Source organism: Athene cunicularia (genome assembly GCF_003259725.1).
Source record: "Athene cunicularia isolate RWA chromosome 1 unlocalized genomic scaffold, athCun1 chr1_part2, whole genome shotgun sequence".
NCBI lineage: Eukaryota > Metazoa > Chordata > Aves > Strigiformes > Strigidae > Athene > Athene cunicularia.
The window spans coordinates 45,119,974-45,142,514 of NW_020799092.1; the positions used below are offsets into that span (position 1 = coordinate 45,119,974).

General features: G+C 39.2%; 1 protein-coding gene across 17 annotated transcripts in view; it reads left to right on the forward strand.

Annotated features, from left to right (window-relative positions):
* GRIP1 (glutamate receptor interacting protein 1) overlaps positions 1-22,541 on the forward strand; it is a 235,284-nt gene that overhangs the window by 149,693 nt on the left and 63,050 nt on the right. For all 17 annotated transcript variants that reach the window (XR_003397644.1, XR_003397643.1, XM_026841100.1 and 14 more), the window contains 3 exons: positions 2,911-2,994; positions 3,842-3,917; positions 5,275-5,420. Coding sequence is in view for 15 of the 17 variants with exons in the window: in XM_026841100.1 (XP_026696901.1) it covers positions 2,911-2,994; positions 3,842-3,917; positions 5,275-5,420 (306 nt within the window). In the remaining 2 variants the exon portion in view is untranslated. The remainder of the gene's footprint in view (positions 1-2,910; positions 2,995-3,841; positions 3,918-5,274; positions 5,421-22,541) is intronic.

The window sequence follows — 22,541 nt, forward strand, 5'->3', positions numbered from 1 at the left end:
TGGGATAGACTGTAGGGATATATAAACCTATAAGAATTGTGTGACTGGAACAAGGGCTTCTCACTGAGCAGGGCTTCAAAATACAAGTTTATGCTGACACTGAAGTCACAGAGTGCTACTGAACATTTTCCTCGCCTCTTCTTTGCTCTTTCTTTTTGTGCTTATGTCTGTGATGCTGTGTCCGTAGGAGGAAATCAGTGGGAATTGAGGCTATTGGGTATGAAGTGAAAGCTAGAGTAACAATGAGTTGGAAACCTGGGACCTAAAGTCAAGGAGTGAGTGGCAGGTGGCTGCCTGGCACCAAGGGGCTTGCACCAGCCACACCTTAAAAAAAGTGTGTGCTCCTTCATGCCGCTTACTGGAGGGGAGAAGATAGGGTTTGCTGGTGTTTGGCCTGAAAAAGCTGTGGACCCAGCTGGGAAGACTTTCATCACAATAGAAGCCAAATAATCCATCACTGTCTTTGGTGCTCAGAAGAGGATGAACTCCCCACTGCTTTCTAGCAGCTGGAGAGTTAGTCTAATTGCATATTTGGTTGCTTTTATGAACTCCTAACAACCACCTTAATATGTTTTAAATGTTCTCTGTTGATTAGTGTTCACTTGTGGGAAAGGGATTTCATGTTCAAAAACACAATATTTGAGTTGAGGAAGTCAGCTGAGTTCAGAATTATTTTGCTGGAGATGTAGTTGTTTTATGAGCATTGTTTTCTACTTACTCAAGTGGGCTTCCTTCTGTTTCACCCACTTTTGGCGTAAGTGCCACTACCGTCCACTGAAACAGGATTCTGACATGCTAAATTACAGTAGCAATGGTTACTTGAAGTAATGTATGAATTTGACCCCTTCATACATAGCATAGCTAATGAAGTTGGAGATAGTTAGCAGCCTAGTTGTTGCCGTTAATTTCTAGTGAACAGGCTAGACACAGTGCCTTCATTATATGCAGAAGTTTTCCAGTTGGTCACATGGTGAAGTCCTGATACTCCTTCCATGACCCATAATGAAATTCTAGTGTTGTTCTCATGGCTATCCTCTCAGAGAAAAGACTATCATGGTTTCAGAGTGGGAAAATGTCAGTACTTTAATAATGATGGATTAAATCTGGTTGAGCACTAGTAATCCCACTCTCCCTTGTGCTTTCTTCCTTGTCTGGCAGTGTTCAGAGCAGGAGCATCCAGATGCTATTGACAGCATGAGCCACTTCAATGTATTAAACTGGAACATGAGCCATGCCTGCCTCAGATCTGCCTTTTGTTGTGGCTAAAGGCTAAGGACTTCTTTTCCCTCCCAGGCTGAGGCTGGGGTGGAAAGACAGCACCTGAATGGTTGGTGCCCAAGTGGAAGGACACTGTGCTGTTGTTCCTCACTGCTGAACTACATACAGGATTCATCTGTCCCCAGTGGAGGTTACAGGCCACTCCAAGCAGATTAGGAAGCATGGATTCATCTTGAGCTACATGAAGGGCCACTTTCTTTTGATAGGAATGAAGGCAAGAGTTGTCGTCTTCTCCCATAATTCAGTCCTTTTTGGTCAGTAAAACATTTCTAGCTGTAAAGGAAACAACCGCATGGACTTCAGTAACACGGTCCTGATCTTCAAGCTGTAGCTGGAATTACTGCAATACCGAGCAGTGCTTTGGAGGGCCATCTTTCACCTCTTTTCCTAAGGAAATGAGATTTATGTGATTTGACTGGGGGGTTCTTCTGGTTCCCTGCAGTAACTTTTTTAATAGGGATCAAAAGACTTTAAAAAACCCCACGTTACAGTATGTTTCATGGAAATAGACACTTGAGTGAGACCCTGAGCAGGGGAGTCCTCAGAGAGAGGGACATTCAGCACTGAGGGGTCACCACTTCTTCCTGGGACCTTTCCTGGCTGGCAGCAGATGCCTCCCCAGCTGTGTAGCTTGTGGTGTCCATTGCGCCCTCAGGGTATCCTAACAGGGGCTGGGAGACTCTGATGATTGCAGGCAGGAGCATTAAAAGACATGTTTTCATTAGTTCTGCTGCTCACAGAACATTTATTTTATAGAGGTTGGGTTTTTTAATCTTTATGTGCATTGTGTTTGCCATATCTTACTGGGAGCTGGGAGGTGTGCGTGTGTGTGATTTTGCCCAGTGTCCTTTTCTCTTTGGAAAGGGGAGTTCTTACACTCTGCCGAAGTTTCCTGTAAAAACTAATAGTAAACTGGCCTCTGGTCTCTTAACAGCAGTAGTTTCAAATTCTGTAAAGTGGATTATCACCCCCAAATGTGTTGGTCTGTGCATTAGACTTCTCACCTCCTAACCCAGCTGTGCACCCCTCCTCTAGTGCCGACAGAGAAAATACTAATTTTTTTACTGATTAACCAGGGATGAGGGAGTGTGTTACATTTTGAAAAAGGGAAAAAATAACAAATCCCTACAATACAAAATACTTTTTTCATCTTAGTCTAGTAATCTGAGATTAGAGGTGTACACTAAAAATCTCGATTTGACTGTCTTGACAATGCAAACAAATGTTTTCATGGCTGAACAACCAACTTCATAGGTGGCTTTAAGAATTTAATTTGTCATTTTTACATCTCACTGTAAATCTGGTATTTTCTAGCTCTCTTTTGTAACTATAAGAAAAACAAAATTATGCCACAATTTAAACAGTAGGGCTTAAATTCCTCATCAGTTATATGCATCTATGGCTCTTTTTCCAAATCATTGGCAATCTGCGAAATATCCAGCCAAAAATTCTCTCAAAAAGAGGATGAGTTGTATTTAACTACAGGTCTTTAATCTGACTGTTCTGTAGTTTTTTCAATTGTATGATTGGAAACACAATAGCTATCTTAAATTAGGAAAGGTGCAAATCTGTGTGCATAATTAGAAAAATAATAATAATAAAGTTTTGGAGTCTTTATTTTTTTTCTTTTAGCTGTTCAAGGATCAGGTCTCATCTTTAGAACTGTGGAAGTTACTTTACATAAAGAGGGGAACACTTTTGGATTTGTAATAAGAGGTGAGTTACTAAATTTGAATTGCCTATATTTTCTAAATCAGAAAAAAAGTGATAAGTTTTTATGGCACTAAGAAATCATTTCAAGACTTATGATTTACAATTTGTAAAAATCCCTGTTATATATGTATTACATTTTCCATACATTCATGTACTGCTTTTATGAACTGCTCTAATTTTTTATTATGAAACAGTAATTAATCAACTATATCAAGAACATGACAAACTTCATTTCATTTAAGACCAGATTCTGCTACCACTGAAATCCACAGGAAGATTGTAGTTCTTAAAAAAGATTCACATATAGTATTTATATAAATTGGGTGTGAAATCTGATTAATCATGCTGATGATCTGAACTGTACAACAAAAGTAGTATCACTGACTTAGAGAATGGAAGAAAACGTGCACCTGTTAAGTAATATACCCCAATGATGAATTATTAGTTTCTTCAGGGAAAACTCTTTATTTAATGTGTAAATTCCTTATGCAATGGCCACTCATTATTCTGAGTATACATGAAGTACAGATATTTTTTTCTTTGTACAGCAAACATTGCAGAACAGTATATTTTCACGCTATCAGATTTGCAGAGTAGAGGTTCTAAGAAAATAATATACAAGTATTAAGAGTTACTCTATAGAAATATTTTATCATCAATACCATACAGTAGGTCAGCTTTATTTAAGATAAATTGAGTGGAGGTTCATATTAATGGATTGGCAATTTTTTGATCTTTTTAGCACATCTATAAATGTGTATGCCGCAAGATTTAGGCTTGCCTTTTGGAAATGAGCTTTCATAAAAAGCATAAAATGAAGGTGTGCTTTCTCTCACTTTCCCCTTTCTAGGTGGAGCACATGATGACAGAAATAAATCTCGTCCTGTTGTAATAACATGTGTTAGACCTGGAGGGCCTGCTGACAGGTACAATTCATTTTTCACTGGAGTGCATGTGAAGGAGAACTGGAGAAAGGTGAATTATTTGGGACAGAATTTAGGATTTAGAGTGAAGCAGATACATATATTCAAACCGTTCCCTTTGAAATTCATGCATTTAATTTTAAAAATAACACTAATAGGCAGCCACAGAGTCTCAGTACATCATGGGGTGTGTGAACTTTAATTTATTATGTTGCATGTTTCAATACTTTCCCATTAAACACTTTCAAAAATCAACCTAAAATAATGAGAACAAATGCCTGCAATAGATGAGAGCACATTTTTTTACAGCCTTCGGACAACTGGTGTAGCTCTTAATTATGATTTTTATACTCTAACACCACAATCTTTTTCTCTTTCACTTCAGAAAAATACTGTCATGTGTTCAGGTGTTGTTGTATTATTCTCTTAAAACATTTGCACATACCTACAAGTTCACACATAACTTCACCTGGACAACTTCTGAGTAGAGATTTTTTTTCCCAATGAACATATTTGTATGTAACACCATCTTGTATCTATATAAAGAAAAAATATTCACTTTATTTATATGTATGAATTATATTTCTTTAAAAGCAATTTGTGTCTTTAAACCATTAAAAAATTTAAAGGGCAGTTTCTTTTAAGCAGGTAATTTTCTGTGGCCTGTGTTGACATTTTTGACCTTGGAAACTGAGAAGCAAACATTTCAAGACAGCATTTGTCTTTTTTCACTCCCTTTCTTCCCACTATCATCTCCCTTGCTTCTTTCTTTTTCTCCCAGTTCTTGAGCTGACAGTGTTAGTAATTCTTTTTCTATTATAATTCTGAATACATTATGAGATATGCCTAGGAGACAGTGTACATTTCTAGCCAAATTATCTGTAGGTAGAAGGAAAAGAAAAATTGAATTATTTAAGTAAGGAATATTTTTGAAGAAAATCAATATAAATGGACATCCATATTTTGCAATCTATTTCTGCACCCATATGTTTGCACCTCATATTTATTTTAAAGAAAATATTGGGAGAGATGTTTATGTATGTATGAGAGAGAAGTTGTGTGGACAAGGCAGAAAGAAAGCATATGTTGAAGCAGAAGCTATACTTAGTTGCAATTTAACATGACTTGATTATTTAGCTGTGTGTTAAGCCATTTTCCAGTCGCTGACTTTTCAATTAAAGCAATTTCCTTTTCACTGCGCCCTCTGAACGTTCTCACCGTCAAAGTAAATGTTAAGTGTTAAGGCAAGAGGAATAGATGTCAGAGAGGGTGCCAAAGAATTACTTTGCATAAAAATGGTATTATCTCCAAATCAATTTATCTTTATTAATATAAGATCATTCCTTTAATCTCCCTTCAGAGAGGGCACAATCAAACCCGGGGACAGGCTGCTGAGTGTTGATGGGATCCGACTGCTTGGAACGACACATGCTGAAGCCATGAGTATTCTCAAACAATGTGGACAGGAAGCAACTCTGCTGGTTGAATACGATGTCTCAGTGATGGGTAGGTTGAGAAGGAGGGCTTTAGTTCTGGGAGCCATCTGTGATGTTTTGCTGCGTGTTCTTGATGAGCCATTTTAGAAGTGATTGTGACCTGTTACGCTTCTAGTAGCACTGCTATTCCCTTCTGCACCATATCATTAATCTTGGGTTCATAAGGAGGTGAGCAGTATTTTACTGTAATTTAGCATTCTGACATTTCATGGTTTGTAGAGTGAAACCATAGTGTGGATTCTAGCAAAGTAACTTTTCCAGTGACTAGTTTATAATAAAGGTTAATGAAGTGTAAGCATTTCTATGTCACATGAAAGAGGGGTTTACTTGCTCTTACAGGAATTCTTTTGCCTTTTGCCAGTGCTACTAGGTGGCCAAGACCTTATTAAAAAGTCACAAAACTGCCACATAGAAAAGAGTGGGGAAGAGAAAATTTGTTAAGAAATGCAGAGGTAGCAAATCATGTCTTGAAAAATGAGCTTAGGCTTTGTACAAACTTTCACTGAAGTTACTGAAGATATGGGAGGTTTTATGGAAAGTCAAGGAGAGCAGATGATTTTTCACAACACATTCGGGATTGAATTATTTCCATTTGTTTTGGAAAGTGTCATATCCCCTCCATTTTTGCAAGCTACAGAAAATTCACAGCAGCAAGAAATAGAAATACTCACCAGTCACACTAAAATATTTCTCAGTTTGGGGATCTTTCTTTTCCTCAGTTCCACGGTCAGATTTCTAGCCCAGCAGTAAAGCAGCCTCATAGGAATTTGTGAAATAGCACTGTCAACTTTAAAGCCTTGGAAAAGATTAATACTTAGAAAAATAATGTCAGATACTTGTCTATTCTGGAACAGCCTTCTTTGTTCTTCTCCAAGACACAGTTGGGATCTTTTTTATCTATCTATCTATCTATCTATCTATCTATCTATCTATCTATCTATCTATCTATCTATCTTTACTTAACTATCAAGAATGGAATGACAGGTTTGCATGGTGTCTGGGAGACCTGTTGGACAGTCATGCAAGGTTCACATTCAGAAAGGTGGAGAAAGCTCAGCATCTTAGCGCAGGAATCTCCCATGCAGAAAATGAAAAGGCAGGTGATCTTGTAAGCTGAAGAGAACTAGAATTTAGGTTTTTTCCTTTATTTCTTCTTTTTCTCTGGAAGATGATGGGTGACCAAACCCTATCTATCATCACAGTTGAACCCAGATTCTTCATACTCCACTTTCTCTAAGAGCAAGATCTCACTGAAAAAGAACCCCTGGCTTTAGACAAAGTTCCCAGTGAGGCTTTCACTAGAGAGAAAACTCCCATCACCATTCTCCTGTATACCTCAGGGAGGGAATCAGCCTCAATTTCACTCAGGATCTTTTAGAAATCTTTGCAGGTTTATGTGAGGACAAGACCACACGATAAGTAGCTCTGTTGTGTTAGAAATTGCAGGTTGTTCAAGGCAGGAACCTTCTTTTCAGTGTTATCTGGGTAGAGCTCAGTGCAGGAGGATACAGAACTGAAAATTACAGGCTTATAATTGTATAGGCAGTACCTACCAGTCAGTATCTTCATGTCATTCTGTCTCTGAATAAACTCTGCTGTCTCCCTTTTGTTCTCAGTAACAAATCTGAATTTGTTGTTCCTGCCTTCCTGGCAATGAATGTGTTATCCTGTGGAAACTTAGGGAGGTAGAAGATCCTGCGACTTGTGGAGTCAGAAAAAAGGAAGGAAGGAAAGGGGAGTCAAACACTGGGAAATGTATCAGATGGTGTCTGATAGAAGAAATAAGGAGGGAGTCCAGTAGGGTTTCTTTCTAATGCATTATGATTTTGTTAGATTTTATCCTGTATCCCAGTAGGTTTTGACTTTTTCAATTTGCATGCCCTGCATAGTTTTCTGGCAGTGATATGAAAAATTTTGTTGGGAAGCTTTCTTTGCTTTTTGCAGTTATGTTATGACCATGCTGCAAAGGCTGAAAATCACTCATCTTAATCCATTGATTGCTGGGCCAGGAAAACAATGCTGATTTGAATCTTCCCCTACTTCTGCTCAAGAGCAGTGAAGTCAAAGTTGGGAGTAACATGAAAGGGAGGATATGAGCCATGAAGAGAAAGATAAGAATTACAGAAATTATACTCTGTTCCCTGATTTTATGTTACCCAAAAGACAAATTATTTTTAATGACACCTCAGGGTTGATGTGAATATGAAAATAGGCTAGAACAAGAGGGAGACTGTGTTGGTTTAAGCCCTGCCAGGACCAGAGACCATGTTGCCGTTGTGCCTTCCCCACCCTCAGCCACTCAGGCTGGAAGTGAGGCACAAACCCCGGGTTAAAATAAGAAGAAATTTAATACAACAGTGTGATAAACAATCTGAACAACAGTGGCAATGATAACAACAATAAACAGCAATAACAGTAAGCAAGACAAAAGATATACAGAGAAATACCACAGTGGTTACAGACAGCCCCGTACTCCCCACCATCAAAGCCACAAAGGAAAAAGTTCCTGGGCTGCCCGGACCTGACATCAGCATGGTATGAATAACCCACCTGGAGATCCCTTCCCCCTCTCTGCTGGGGAAACTTAACCCTATCCTAGCTGAACCATGACAGAGAGTATTGGGTGAGGTGGCTTATCAACAACTGATGCTTGCAATTAGTTTAGTAGGTTAGCCTGTTGAGAGGAGGCAACAATTCAAAAGTTATATATGCCTGGTGCATTCTATAGGGTCTTCCCAGTATAAACGTTCAGTAAAATGTCTTACTCCTAGAAATATAATTGTACCATTACTTGCTTTAATATCTTCTGTTAGCGGATTGTTATATCCTGTAAAGTAGCATTCCATGTGGCCAAACTGGAAAGAGCCGTAAAATATATTCTGAAAGCATGAAATTGGAACTTGATTTGAAAAGGTTACACTAAAAGAAGAAAATAATCCTGAACTATTTTTCAGCTACAGTCCTGTAGTGTGTAACTGACTTTTTATACTCTTGTAAGCATAAGCTGTTTCAAAGATTCTATATTTCTCAAAGTTTAGTTCCTTTGCCTGAAGTCTTCACGAGGTCACCTGGGAAGCCTGTACATTTTATTGTTTCTGGAACCTAGACAAACTGGAGTAAAAAAAAAAAAAAAAAAATATAATGTAGGAGATGTGGCTAGTCCCATAGTTCATAAATTGCTGCTGCTGAGCTTTTGAGCAATCTACTTCTTAAATCTTGGATGTTCATGCTGGGGTAATCTTTGCACCAAGGATACTGTAGTTAAAGAAAACTATTAGCTATTGCCAGGACTTTCACACAAAAGTACACTTTTGTTAGCTGTTTACACCTGACAGACACAACATCTTTATCTCTCATCTCTTCACTGGGTGTTTCTTAGTTCAAACCACTCTGTGGTCTTCAGGAATAAAGGAAAATATTGCACATGCAAATTTCATCTGTCTGGCTTCTTTAACAGTTCTGGCATTTATTTGAGCCGGAATAGATTTGCTGGTGTGTGGCATTCTGTAATTGTTCTCAGCAAAACAAGTATGATCAGCTTTTTTTTTAGTCCCGAGCTACCAGAGTCACCCTGACATAGAACTGGTCAACTTCAGCTAAAGCAACATCCCCAATTTTCTGAACTTGGTGTTTACCACTGATACAACTTTCTAGAAAGGGAATTATTCATGCAATTTTTTTGTAGTAAATCTGACAGCAGTTTAACAAACACTGTCCAAGCCTTTTGTCTCTTTTAAATTCACACATTCTGAAACAAACAAAAACAAAAAGAAAAAGCTGTAACAATTTTATGAGAGACCGTTTAAAGAAATCTGCCTCACCCTTCGGTATTTCTGCCTGACAAGAAGAGCACTGGGGAGAGAAATCTTTCATAGTTTAAACATCAGGTGAGATGATCTGTGATCCAGTGTAGACTTTCAGTAATTTGTGCAAGACAAGAAATATAGGAGAAAAAAAAAACTTAGGGGTTGCCCCTTGAGTTTCATAGAGCAGTATGACTCAAATGTATCCAGAGCTGTGAAGACCTTTAAGAGTTGTAGAGTTTTACAAGACCAAGGAACAGGAGCTCCAGAGACTCCAAGGACAGATTCAAGATCTTCATAAACCTGATAAATGATGCAAGACCTTGAAAGTTGAAAGGAAACCTGTAGGATTCTGCCTTTTTCCTTCTGATCCTTTATAAACTTAAAATTAACATTCCCTTTGTCTCTAAAAAGTCTTTGACAGAACAGATAGGTAGCGTGCTCTAGCATTTGACTGCAACTTCAGGTCTCCTGGCTGTCACAGAGCAATAGACCTAGATCCCTTGAAATTCTAAATATGAATTAGTTACTTAAACCTTTAAAGAGCGCTTCCTCTCTTATGTTGCTTCAGAGACAGATTGAATGAAAATTCATGTGCAAAGCAAAGGTCACAGTAGCTGAAGTATTACTCTGCTTTAAATACTGCTACACAAACACATACACAAATTATGCTAGAAGACAATGTTTGAAGTCAAAAAAATGAGCATGCCATTTGGGAAATATCAGGATTGAGATTGTCTGCTTAGCTTCTGTCCAGCTAGATGTGTGTCAATACAGTCACAAGACCCACAAGAGAGATAATAACCTCCTTGTGCAGCTATTCATTTTGAATTTTCTTTCTGTCTTCGGTATGAGAGCACAGGCTTATTGAAGGCACTGCCTGGATCCTTTTCTGAATGCAAAGTTATTAATTTCCTGGTGTTTTTTTCCTGAGGCCCTAATCCTGCCATGGTTTGAGTGCTTCAGGCAATATGCAGATCTCAAGGAGAAAACCTCAGTGTCCCAAGGTCATTCCAAATGTTTTGGCTCTTTCTTGAGGCAGAAGATGACACAGACATATCCCCCCCCTCTAATAGTTCCAGAAACATCCACTCACGGATAAGTCACTAGGTAAAATGTGGGATTTTTTTGTCTCTCCTGGAGGCCAATGCACGATTCATGTTCACGTGCAAACTAAGCAGCTATTTAAATGTGTGTGCTATGGCACGCTAGTCTCTCATCTTACTGTACAAATTCCTTGTTTATCAAACACATTATTTGTGTTTTCTGCTGTCACTGCTAGATGCCTGCATCAGGGACATGAGTAACAGACAGTCAGGCATGGATGTATACAATAAGTAAGTTCTCTCTCTCTCTCATATGAGCTGGTTAGGATTTCATCTAGCAAAAGATACATGTTTTGGGGTATGACTTATCCTTGGCACCAAAAAAGGCTTTTTCCTTCAGAGAAGTCTCATGCTTGTGATTTTCTTCTGCTGTTGAGTTTTCTGGCTTTCAGGACTGCTTGTTTATAATAGCAAGTGGGGGTTATTCCTTTTAACCCTTCATCTCTCATGCTGCTACTAGATATTTATGATATGCTGACTTCACTGAGTCTCATTATGAGCTTGTAAGAGGATTGGTATCTATCAGTCAGGCATCAATTCTTGCTTGCTTACCTGCTTTAATCTATTCTGTTTACTGGGTTTAAAAGGAAGATAAATACCTTTTCAACACCTCTTGAGATAAATAGGTAGCACGGAAACCTAAGGTAAATAGGCATTATAATTTAGAAAACAGCATTTTGGGCTGACAAATTCAAAACACGGTTCTTGGCTCATCAGTGCTTTTTGTGATCAAGAGATCCGGCTGCTGACTGCTAATAGTGAAACAAGAAAATGCTTGCAATTAGTGACCAATACAGTTTAAATGTCCTTTCCAGCCTTTACAGAAATTGTGACAGAAAGAGAAACTGGTACTTTAAAGCGGCACTCAGATGTTTCCCCCATGTTACATGACCTTTTTCTCTTTCTTGCAGTTCCCTCTTTATGCCTTACACACCTGCCACCCAACTCATTCACTGCTAGCTCCCTCAAAACTTACAGTGCTTTGTCTTAAGGATAGGACACTTGTTTCATCATGAGGGCTACTGAGTGTGAAAGCAGGTGGAATGGCGCCTTGTAAGAAAATAGTATTTCTCCATCTACTGAGTGGTAACATAATATTGCATAAGCAACTGTTTCCCAATATTTGTGTGAGCTTACATCCTTCAGAGTATTGATGGCTTTATGTATCTTTACCCATGTTTCTCTGTGGGAAAAACTTTATATTTGACATTATGCCTGTACCCATGTAGTTCCTCAAAACATTGAGAACCATTTAGCTCACCAGTCTGCTCACTGTTAGCCTGGTTATCAGACCAGCGGTGCAGCACAGTACTTATGTCCTTCCTGGGGACACATGTGAACAGTAAGTTTCAAAGATGTTTGCTGACAGCAGGTAACAGCATAGGTTCAGGATCCCATGTTCCTTCCAGTCTGTTTCATGCAAGCGTGATGCTTTTTTTCCTCCATTCTTTGTTCTTATCCTGGTTCCTAGCTGCATTACTGTCTTTTTTCCCTTTCCTTAGTGACCTAGTTTGAATTTTCTTTTCCAGAAGGTCTTAAATCCCTAACATGCTAATCCCTTTCCTTACAGCCTAGTTTTTTCTTCTGTCTTTTGCCAAAGACTGCTTAGGTAATTTTCCAACAAATTTCTCTCACACTGCTGATTTCCTTGCGTGAAGGCCTCTTGCAGTTTTCATGCCTGTCCTTCTTTAGCCCTTTCTCTTGTCTCTATCTCTTAGCAAACCATTCCCAAGTTTCTTGTACTGCCACTTCTTTTCAGATTAATCACCTTCTCACCTCAGTTCCTCCCCTTCTTGCCCAAAAAGTCCTACTCTCCCCTCCACCTGGCTTTTTTCTTTATTCTCTGTTCCAGATCTGTCAGGTAATGAAGACACATAGAGAACATGAATTTTCAATATAAAGCCTACAGAGTTTTCTGTGTGGAGGCAAAACAGTGTGGTTTTCCCTAATGATGTTCTCAGACACAGCTGACCTGTTTCAGCTGAAATAACTAAGGGAAGAAAAAAATATACAGCCTGAGAGAGGTAACCATCATAAGAAAAAGTCACAACAAATGTTTGAACTGTGGCCAAGTTGTAAGCATTTAAAATCAAAACGTTTTCATGAGAGAAGTCTGTGATTCCCAAGTATATTTGTCCTACAGAATTCTTTTACTTTCTTTTTTCTGTCTGGTTATGATTTGTTGTTGCAGTTTGATAGCCATGTTGGTAGCAGATGATTACAGAAGGGAGGAGTTGTCATGTTTTACAAGGATTTTGTAAATCTTACAGATATTTCTTTCTATACAAACTTCTTGATAATCCCTGAAGAGAAATAAATGGCATTTAGCTGAACCATATAAGTTACAAATTACTCTAACAGGTCCAATTAACATTTCTCTCTAGTGCTTTTGAAACCATGGCCTCATTAAAAGCAGCTTAATAAACATTGCTTTGTATGGGAGAAAAAACTATAAAGGTGAAATGAGATGTCCCTGTAACAGAAAAATAAAAATACAATTTAATTGTCATAAATAACTAGGAAGGGGTGGAGGAGTTATTAACTTCCAAGTTCCACTTTGTATATGAAAATATTCTGGTCTACTTACTGGATACTGAGAGTAATAGACAAATTTGTCATCAAACACTTGTCAGGAGGGTGAAAACTATACTTGTACACAGTTAGTCTAAATATTGTACAATTCAGAAGAAGTCTGAAATACCTGATGCGTTTTCCGATGGGCATTCATTAAAGTAGAACCTTCCTAATCCATAATTCCTATCTCCTCACAAAGCACGTGGTCGGAATTTTTGGATGCTATTTCAAGGATTTGGATCCTCAAATGGAAGCAGCCTTTGCCTATTAAAAATATGCTATTGTGCTTCTTTGCGTAAGTATTTAAAAACAAATGATGGAAGAAGGAAGTTGCTGTAATAATATATCCTGTCCACCACTCAGGCTTTAAACAAGCAGAGGAAAGGAGCAGATAACCCTGATATATATTTAGTAAAAGATGGGAAAAAAGGATTGATCAAATCTTTGAACTTCGCATGAGGGTTATCCAGATGTGCCATGAAATGCAGCATGAAAGAAAATTGATATCTCTACTACATGCTTATACCTCTTGTCAGCTGGAAGTTAGTCAAGAGGTCTTTCAGTAAATTGACTTACCTGTTAGTTAGCATGCTGGTCAACAGCAGAATAGCAAGGATAATGAAGTATCCTGATTTGTGCTGGTCTGAAAAAAAAATTGGGCAGGTAGCTGAAGTACTTAAATTCAGAGTGCAGGTGTGACAATTTTACAAAGAGGATGATAATTAAGCTTCTTGAAGATTAAAGGATGTGCCACACAATTCAATGCCAGACAAAATCAGTAATCAGAAAAAAATCCAATTAAAAGAATTCAGCCTTGGATTTGGTTTAGTGGCACTGCAGTAATCTGAGAGACTAAGGAATAAGGGACAGATATTATTTTCTTTATATTAGAGAGTACTTGGGCTGTAACCCCAGAAGCTGTCTCTAAATAGACCCATCTCTAAGGAAATAACAGCCGGAGCAAAGTCTCCATCCCTGCCTCCATTCCAGGGAGAGGAAAACATGAAGTGTCTCCCAAGAATTTCCCTGAGGGAGATGTTTAAAAAATCCAGAACTGAACTACTCCATCCTCTTGACTTTTTTTTCATGGGTGTGACACACCCAGACTGGCAGTTTAGGGCAAGGGGAGAAAATCCAAGAATCCCTCAGATCATTTCCTGGAACACCTGTACTGGGCATAAACTACGAGGTTAAGCTGGGATGCAGTAGGGCAACTTTTCATCCCTTTACACTAAGGTTCATTGTTCATTCATCACTTTACAGAATGTTTATGCTGAAAAAGGATGGGTTTTAAAGTATGAATATTTTCACATATTTTGCCTGAATGTGAATTGCCTCAATTAATGGTGTTCTAGTGAAAAAGTGATGTGAATGAGATCTGAAACAGATCCTGTGAGATTGCACCATGTAGCATTCAGCACATGGGAGATGTGTACTGCTCAGAGAAGACAGTACTAAGGCCTGTGAGATGGAAATGTAGGTAGGGGGGAAAAAAAATCAACATCTAAGCTGAATGAGTTTGTCTTGAAATCAGCATAGTTATTCAAAAATAATTGCATCAGTGCCACATCTTACAATATGATCTTGTTACACAGAATTACACTTCCAGTGGTGCTACTTAGCTATACAGTGAGTGAAATGTTACATTCTCTGTGCATTTGCAATTCAAACCTCATTCCCCTACAGTAATTTTAAACACGCATAATAACCTGTCTTTGCACCTTTTTCCTAAATGCTTGGTTACCATGCTTTGTTCATTTAAAGAGATCATTTCATAGCCTATGAAGTCAATATTTATCGGAGTGGTTTGGGGAAACAATACTGATAAAAAATGTTCTGTGTCTTAGCCTATGTTCAGCCAAAAATATCACTGCATTTTTCTTTTTTTAATCAATTTATTGGTGGTTCATATTAGTGGTGTTTGACCTGTGAGTCTCATGATTTTCATTTGTAAGGAAACTAGCCAGAATATTCTGGCAGCTGTTATTGATTGGTCATGTTGCTATTCAATGTAGGTGCTGGAGGACTCTAACAAAATTATGTTTCTGTGATAACTTAACGTGCATTTGAAATAAACTGAAGGCAAGCACCTGACTGCAGGTTTCATTTAAATCTTACCTGTTTTCTTCTTGGAGGAGGAGAAGAGGGTGGCAATGATTTTATGAAAAGTACTTATTTAGACCATTTACCGGTTTCATCTTTAAATGCAATTCTGACTCTAGCAGGGAAGTCATGGCTCACTGCAGCCAAACAAAGAGTGTCGAGCCCTCCTGAAGAGATGAGTAATGAAGGATATGACAGCTTCCCAAGGTTACAGGTAAAGCTGTGGCAAGCTGAGATTTCTTCCTTCCTCTTTTGTGCCTCCAGACATTTCTTCCCTCGCTGATAGAACTGCATTTTTACATGCAGAACCCACACCAGTATAAAAGCACTCTTTCTTGGAAGTGAGTCAAGTCATGTGGTGACCCAGACCTTCAGGTTAGCTGCATGAAATTGGAAGCAGAGTAGTGCTTTGCCAATAGATGAAATTGGCTGTAGGGCATCAGAGGCAATGAGGCTCTGGGGAGAAAAGAGGCAGACAGTGAAGGAACAGAGATGGGGATGTGCATGAGAAAGAAAGGGCTTTCTAGGGTAAGGTTTCCTATTGTATTAAACACAAGCATCTATAACCCATAGTGCCTCTGAATTACAGGGCTAGTTTCGCTTCTTTCTGGCAGATAATCCAAAGGTTATATACATGAAAAGGTGGTAAAATGTACACGTTGAGACAGAGCTTTGGGACTTGTTTTATATTACTTAGGAAGTCCCTCAACACTTTCTTTAAAAACTCCTAGTTGGGTTTTTCTTTATCCTTTAATTTATATTCAAAAGCTATTGCTGATTCAGGTCATCTTGCCTGTTCTTAATTGAAATCTAAAGGTTTCAAGCAACTTAAATTAAAACAAACAAACAAACAAACAAACAAAAAAACCCACAAAACCAAAAAACCCACAACAACAAAAACCCATGTGAACTGGAAACTCACTGAGCCTGCGGTTTCCCCTCCATCATTAATATGATTTTGGCACAGCATCCCCCATAGCTGCAAAGAAAACAAACTCTCTCTGCAATTCTTCCTCCCATTTTTTGGCTTAGAGAGGCCACCAGCAATTTATAACTAGCTGTTGTTATTCACATTTAACTTCCTCATTTTAAAATAAGTGCTTAATTCAGGTATCACCCTGGGATTGCATTTTTAGCTGAATCTATAGTTTCATCTTGACTGTTGAGTATGCTCTGCCAGGTGATTCTCTCCACAGAATTTAGTCGTTTTTGCATGCTTGTGAAGCTGCATCTCATCCCTAGCCATGGCAGTACTGCAGTGTGCTGTCTTCTGAAGTATTTTGGATGAGGAGAACTGTTGATCCTTCAGGTCAGCCATCAGGTAACTTTCATGAAGTTAGCCAAGACCTGGTCCAAGCCTGTTTGACTCAGCTGGAAGACTCTTATTGACTTCAGCTGGGATTTAAAATACGACTCAAAGGAGAAAAATCTAGCTCTTGTCCTACATTTGAAGAGCTTTGTTCATAGGGAGATAAACAGCAGAGTCATGCATTTTTGACTCCCTCCTCAGTTCTCATCAAATGCACACCAAGTTTATACCAACAAAAATATTTTCTGCCAGCATAGAAGTCTTCTAGTTTAAGCATTGTTTGCACCACTAAATCAATGTTTTATTTCATCTCCAGCATCTACTTCAGGGATTCTACAGCCATTTCAAATCTGAAGTGTAGAAAAGACCTGTATTACAAAGACCTAACTCTGATGCAGATTATTTAAAAATAGTGATGTTTACACTGTTTAATTGCACCCAGTTACCACTCAGTCTTCTCCTGTCTACTAATGAAAAAACAGTGTTCCAGGCCCATTTTCTCTTACTCATTTGCTAAGATTTTCTCTTCTAGTCCTTCAGCATTAGTGTGGGAACGGGGTGTACATGCATGAAATTACCAGTTTTGTGGTAAATTTTATAGGTCATCCCCATTTGGATCTAGATCACAGCAAAAGTCTTCACCCTCAGTATGCTAAAGAAACTTCGGTGAACAGCCACCATGCATTTACTTTCTGTCTTTCATATAACAGACCAGACTTCAAATGTTAGCATTTGATGTTATAGATCATGTCAAGGCATTGGTGGTGCTGGTCTATCCCAGTGCATTCTGCCATTCTTCAGCTGATATGGAGTGTGGAAAGAGTATCAGCTGCCATGTTTACACAAGAAAACAGCTACAAAGGAAAAGCAGAGAAGAAAGGATCTGTCCTTTATGTGCTTCTTTATGATTCCCCCTTGCAGGATGAATTACTTTTCTGAGTCTCCCGTAAACTGATTTAAAAAAAAAAAAAAAAACACAAACCAAAACATGATTTTAAAATTATTTTTTTAAAACCCATGATTTTAAGAACAGTGAAAACTTCAGCAGTTTATGCTGGTTTTGTTGTGCCCCTCTTCCTCATTCCCCCAGGTAACTGCCTAAGTCTGCAATTTTTTAAATTTCTTTTTTAAGCACTTTCAAGCAAAGTTGTTTTGCCATTTCCTGGAATGAGTTTAGAGAAAGTTGTTTTGCCTATGATGAGAAAGTTGGAGAAACTTTTCTTTGTGAAGATTTATCTCTTTGTAGCACTGGGACACTGACATGCAATTCAACCGGTACTGGTTGAGGGAGAGAAAGCCCTTTTCAGGAAAGTCTCTTCTGCTTATTCCAGTGAAAATCCACCCAGATTTAGCTACATTTTGAAGTCTTTGAAAGGATACAGCTCAGTGTGCTCAGGAGAAGCAGCATTTTGTGACAACTTTTGCAACAGATTTTGTGTATATTGTGGAAAGCTTTTCCATTATCTTTGCAGAGTTCTTTTCAGTTCAGCTTTCCAGGGATGGGAAATGCAAGAATTGAAGATGTCCATGCAGCCTTACTCAGATGCCTTGGAGTATATATGTTATGATATAGATTTTAATTGGAACAATTGCATACATTTTTTCTTCATCAGTCACCTGCTCCGTAGTACTAAGTGATCTGAAAAACAGTCACATGAAATGTTCTAAAGAATAGCTCATCTCATCTTTGTTGTATGGGAAAACTATGGAAAAAATGTTGTATGCCTAAACTAGGGCAGGTGAAACACATTTTTTAAATGCCACTTTTTTCTGATGGTTGTAGAGAGAATTTAGGCCTCTAGCTCAGGTGTAGCTACCTCAGGTCTTTTCTACAGTTGCCTGTGTTTCAGTGCAGTGAACCCCAGTGTAGGTGTCTCAAATCATCCTTTCTGGACTACTGGATGCTTTCGACCTTCATTTATTTGATCCTCATTTGTTTATCTATACAGTGGGGAAAATACCATGCTTTTGCTCTAAAGGGTAGTTAGAAGATAAAATCAGTAATAAACCTGTGTTGTAATGAATATTCAGAGGCTGCACCATACAGTAGCTCACATATGCTCAGAGAAGGTTGAGAACACTGTTTAGTATAAGGCATGAGCATGGGAAAAAAAAGAAAAAAAGTGTTGTTATTCATTAAATAGGCACTGTCTACCTTCTGCATGAGGTTCTTGAAGAAGGAAGAATATGTGATTATTTAATTAAAGAAGGGAGGTAAAAATAATTCATCTACACAGTATTCATTCTGGGGTTCATTAAGTTTATGTGTTTTGTGCCCACATGGTGACCATAATATTATCCTTTTCATGTCATTCAGTTTGTAAACAGACAGTTCTGAGCTTTCTTTTTACCTGCATATATTTTTATAATGATTTATATTGATGTTCTGCTGATTTTTATCAACTCATTTAGGTTTTTGCAGTTTGCATAAGCACAGTCTTTCTGTCATAGTCAGCTCAGCAGTATTGAATGGAATAGCCTTCTTCAGAGCACTGTGACCTCTAATTTTTCAAGATCTTTACAGCTTAGGTAAATTTAGATGGATTTCACAGGTAAAAAAAAAAATAAAAAGAAAGGAAACACACCCAGAAAAGGCTTTTCACAATTCCTCTTTTACACAAATTCAGTAATTACTGAATTGTGTACATTATGAGCAGTGGAACATCTTCAAAAAGAAGAACATCATCAGAGAGGGACATGAGGGGACCTGGAGTCCCTCCGAGCCTGGCAGCAGGAGCTGCTCTGGCAGGAGGTAAATGGCTTGTCCCACGGCAAAAGCAGAACCACATAGGAACCTTGCCAGGGGTGACACTGCCAGAAAGCTGTCAGTTTGCCTACTCAGGAAGCGGATGAAAGAGTGCACTTCTCATTGTTGCGACTCTTATCAGTTATGGGGTGCTTGGGTTTCTAGAGGTTATTGCTTGGGGTTTTGGGAGAAGAAACATGGGGAATTTTTTTGGCTGGAAATATATGCTGCAGAGAACAGGGGATATAGAAACGTTCTTTTACTTCAAATGTGTGAATGCTCCCAGTAGTGCTGTTTCTGTATTGCTGTATTACTGAACAAACATTGGGAAGGGAAAGGCTGGAAATATATAGGCAACAGGTAAGCAATCCTGAGTTATTTTTGCAGTGTGGGATCAAAGATCTTATGTTCAGAACCATGGCTTCTGTGTTGGGTTTGAGGGCAATTTACCTAAATTGCTTTTTCTATTTCTTTGAAATGTTTTTGCTGAACTGCTGCTCAGCGATACCAAAGCTGAAACAGAGGGCAGTTAATAAGCTTGTAATAAGACAGCTGTATTAGATCATAGATTATTGAAAAGAGACCAGTTTTGGGGGGAAAAAGTGGTACTGACAGGATGAACTTGTAGCATCAGAAATTCATATTATCTGTTATGGACAACAATGTAGAGTTTACTTTCATTTTTCTTCTCGTTTATATTCACCTAATAGGCTTGGCAGATGAGTGTTTTAGGCTAGTGTGAAACCTCCTGCCTGTTCAACCAAGCCAAGTCGTTTGATTTCAGTGTTCAGCAGCACACCTGAAGCCAGCTTTCCAGGGGAAAGACTGCACTTAGTTTGTGTGCAGAGGTCACTAGTGCATGCACGTAATAAGTAATCATGCATGTATGAGACACTGTGGCTCAGTACAGAGGACGCTTGAACAAGGTCTAGTCATGCACCTCAGGTACACCAAGGAGCTCAGCCACATGGGAGTGGGGCTGCGCTTGGGTCAGCCACCCTGGTGAGAAGCAGAAGTGGCTGTTACAGGCCCAACACCCAGCTCGTGTGGTTATGCTGCTTCCAGGGCTTCAGCTCCCACTGGCATGGTGGGGAGACAGGCACAGCTCAGGTACCTCACTACCACAGTGTTGGTATGTCCTTCTTTGCCTCAGCTGTTTCATGTGCACTTTCTTATCAAGATGTCCAAACTGTCCAGGGCACACCTTTGCTCTGAATGCTTTGAGATTGTCCAAGATGTCATTATCCTGGTAGAGCCAGAGGCAGATGGGAATTGTCAGCTTGACACAAAGTTTGGGTGCTCTCAGTGTTTGTTCCCATCTGTCAAGTGCTGGCAGTGAGGGGCTCTGTGCTCTGTAGACTTTTGAAGAGAATCTATTCCTGTCCTAATTATTACTGTTCCCGTTAGATGGAAACTTAGGGTCATTATGGCAAATAGACATAATTTCTGAGTGTTACGGAGGTTCTCAAATAAGCAACCAACCACCAAAAATTAAAAATTTATTATTAACACAATTAACTGGCTCTCCATAAATTACAGGTTCAAATGTCTGTGAGAGGAGAACAGAAGAACTTTTTAGGGTTTAACAACAACCCAAAACACAGAACAAAGCACAACTCCTTAGGGTCTGACAGCAACCCAAAATGCTCTGTCACTCACCTAACAACCTGCTCAGGGCAGCATCCTGACTCAAAGCCGCTTGAGGAGTTTCCTTGGGCAGCGTCCTGACCCAAGGGGAGAGTCCTCACCACAGCTGCTGCTCCAGGGGACGAGCTCCCAATGGCTCCCAGGGGACTCCACTGATACCCAGACCCAATCTGACCTGTGGTCAGTAGCAGCTCCCGTTGGCCAAAGGCCCCAGTTACTACGGAGCCCTGAGAGCAAAGGCAGCCCCGAGCTGCTACACTTCAGCAGCCAAGAACTCTCCTCTCCTTGGGCGGGTGCACCTGCCACATTGCAGCACTTTATATTACCTGTAGTAGTGTGCGCTTACAGGCTTACTTTCGAGGCTGGCAGATGTAAAATTTGACACACCAGCTGTGTCTTAGTTTGCAGGCAGAGATGCAGATTTTGTTGTCCTTATTTGTTCTATTTGTTGTGATTAGTCAGGTACAGAGTCATGCAAGAGCTGCAGTGTTTTGAAGAAATTAAAGTTCTTGCGTATTTCATTTCCTGTCTTACTTACAAGAAAAATAAGTATGAGAAGTTCTTTTTGTACATACCTATCTGTCTATCGGGTTGCCCAGAGAAGTTACAGATGCCCCATCATTGGAAGTGTTCAAGGGCAGGTTAGATGGGACTTTGTGCAACCTAGTCTAGTGAGAGATGTGCCTGCCCATGGCAGGGGTGTTAGACTAGACGACCTTCAAAGGTCCCTTTTAACCCAAACCATTCTATGATTCAATGGTTCTGTGATTTTATCTATGCTTTGTGCACTATAGAAAACAGTGTTTTGTGTTGCAGGGTCTCAGCAGAGGACTTTACATATTGTTTGCAGGGTCTTTCTTGTTTTGGGAGATAGTTTTTAAAAGTAACTACTTGTGAGTTCCATTCCTGGAATGAAATGTAGGCAAGATTCCATCACTGCTGACTTCTGCAAACATTCCACAATCAAATCTAACGCTATATAGTGTTCTAGGGCAGTTTTCAGGAGCCATCCTTCAATAGAAAGATGGTGTTTGAAGCCCAGGTTGCCAAACTAACCATAAGGTATATTTATAGCTATGCTCCCAAGTTTGGAAACCATGGACTGCCATCAGGAGTGGAGATTTGAGTTTTCAGTAGTTCTTTTAAGTGCCATCTGAATTTACTATGTAGAAACTTACTATATTAATTTTCAAGGTAACAAATGAAAGAAATTTCAGAGCCTGAGCTTATTTAAAATGCATTCAGACTAGCCTCAAAGCCAGGATCTTCTGTACAGGCTCCATCCACCATGTCCCCTCTCTGTTGTAAATTCAGCTATAGATAAATTGCGATTTAGATTAACAGGGTACACAAAAAGAGAATACAGATAAGTTAAGAGATCTGGATTTAATACAGCTTTTGAGCAGAGAAGGGACCTAGTAAAAATGAAGGATGTCTGAGCATGAAACAGAGTTAGTAGGAAGAAGGAGTGTCCCAAGAATTGGGGAAAATCTTTTGAGCAAAAAGGGTTTGGGCAGGCTTTTGTGGTCTGAACATGAGAGAAAGCCTGAGAAAGTTCACGTGGATTTTGAGTATATCCTCACTCACACTGATGTCAGTGCTTTGAAGGTGGGGATGGTTCTTCATCTGGTTAGCAGGCATTTCTGAGCTGAGAAGGATGATGGGGCTAGGGTTGCAAAGTATGACATTAGGTAAAGGTAGCACCTAAGCTTTTGATTTGAAGGACTTGGCTGAATTAGAGGCATATAAATGAACTGCATGAATTAGGCAAGAAAAAGAAAATGGAAAGACTGTGCCAGTCAGTTGACAAGAATATGAAATGGCTTGTGTACAGGGGAGGAGA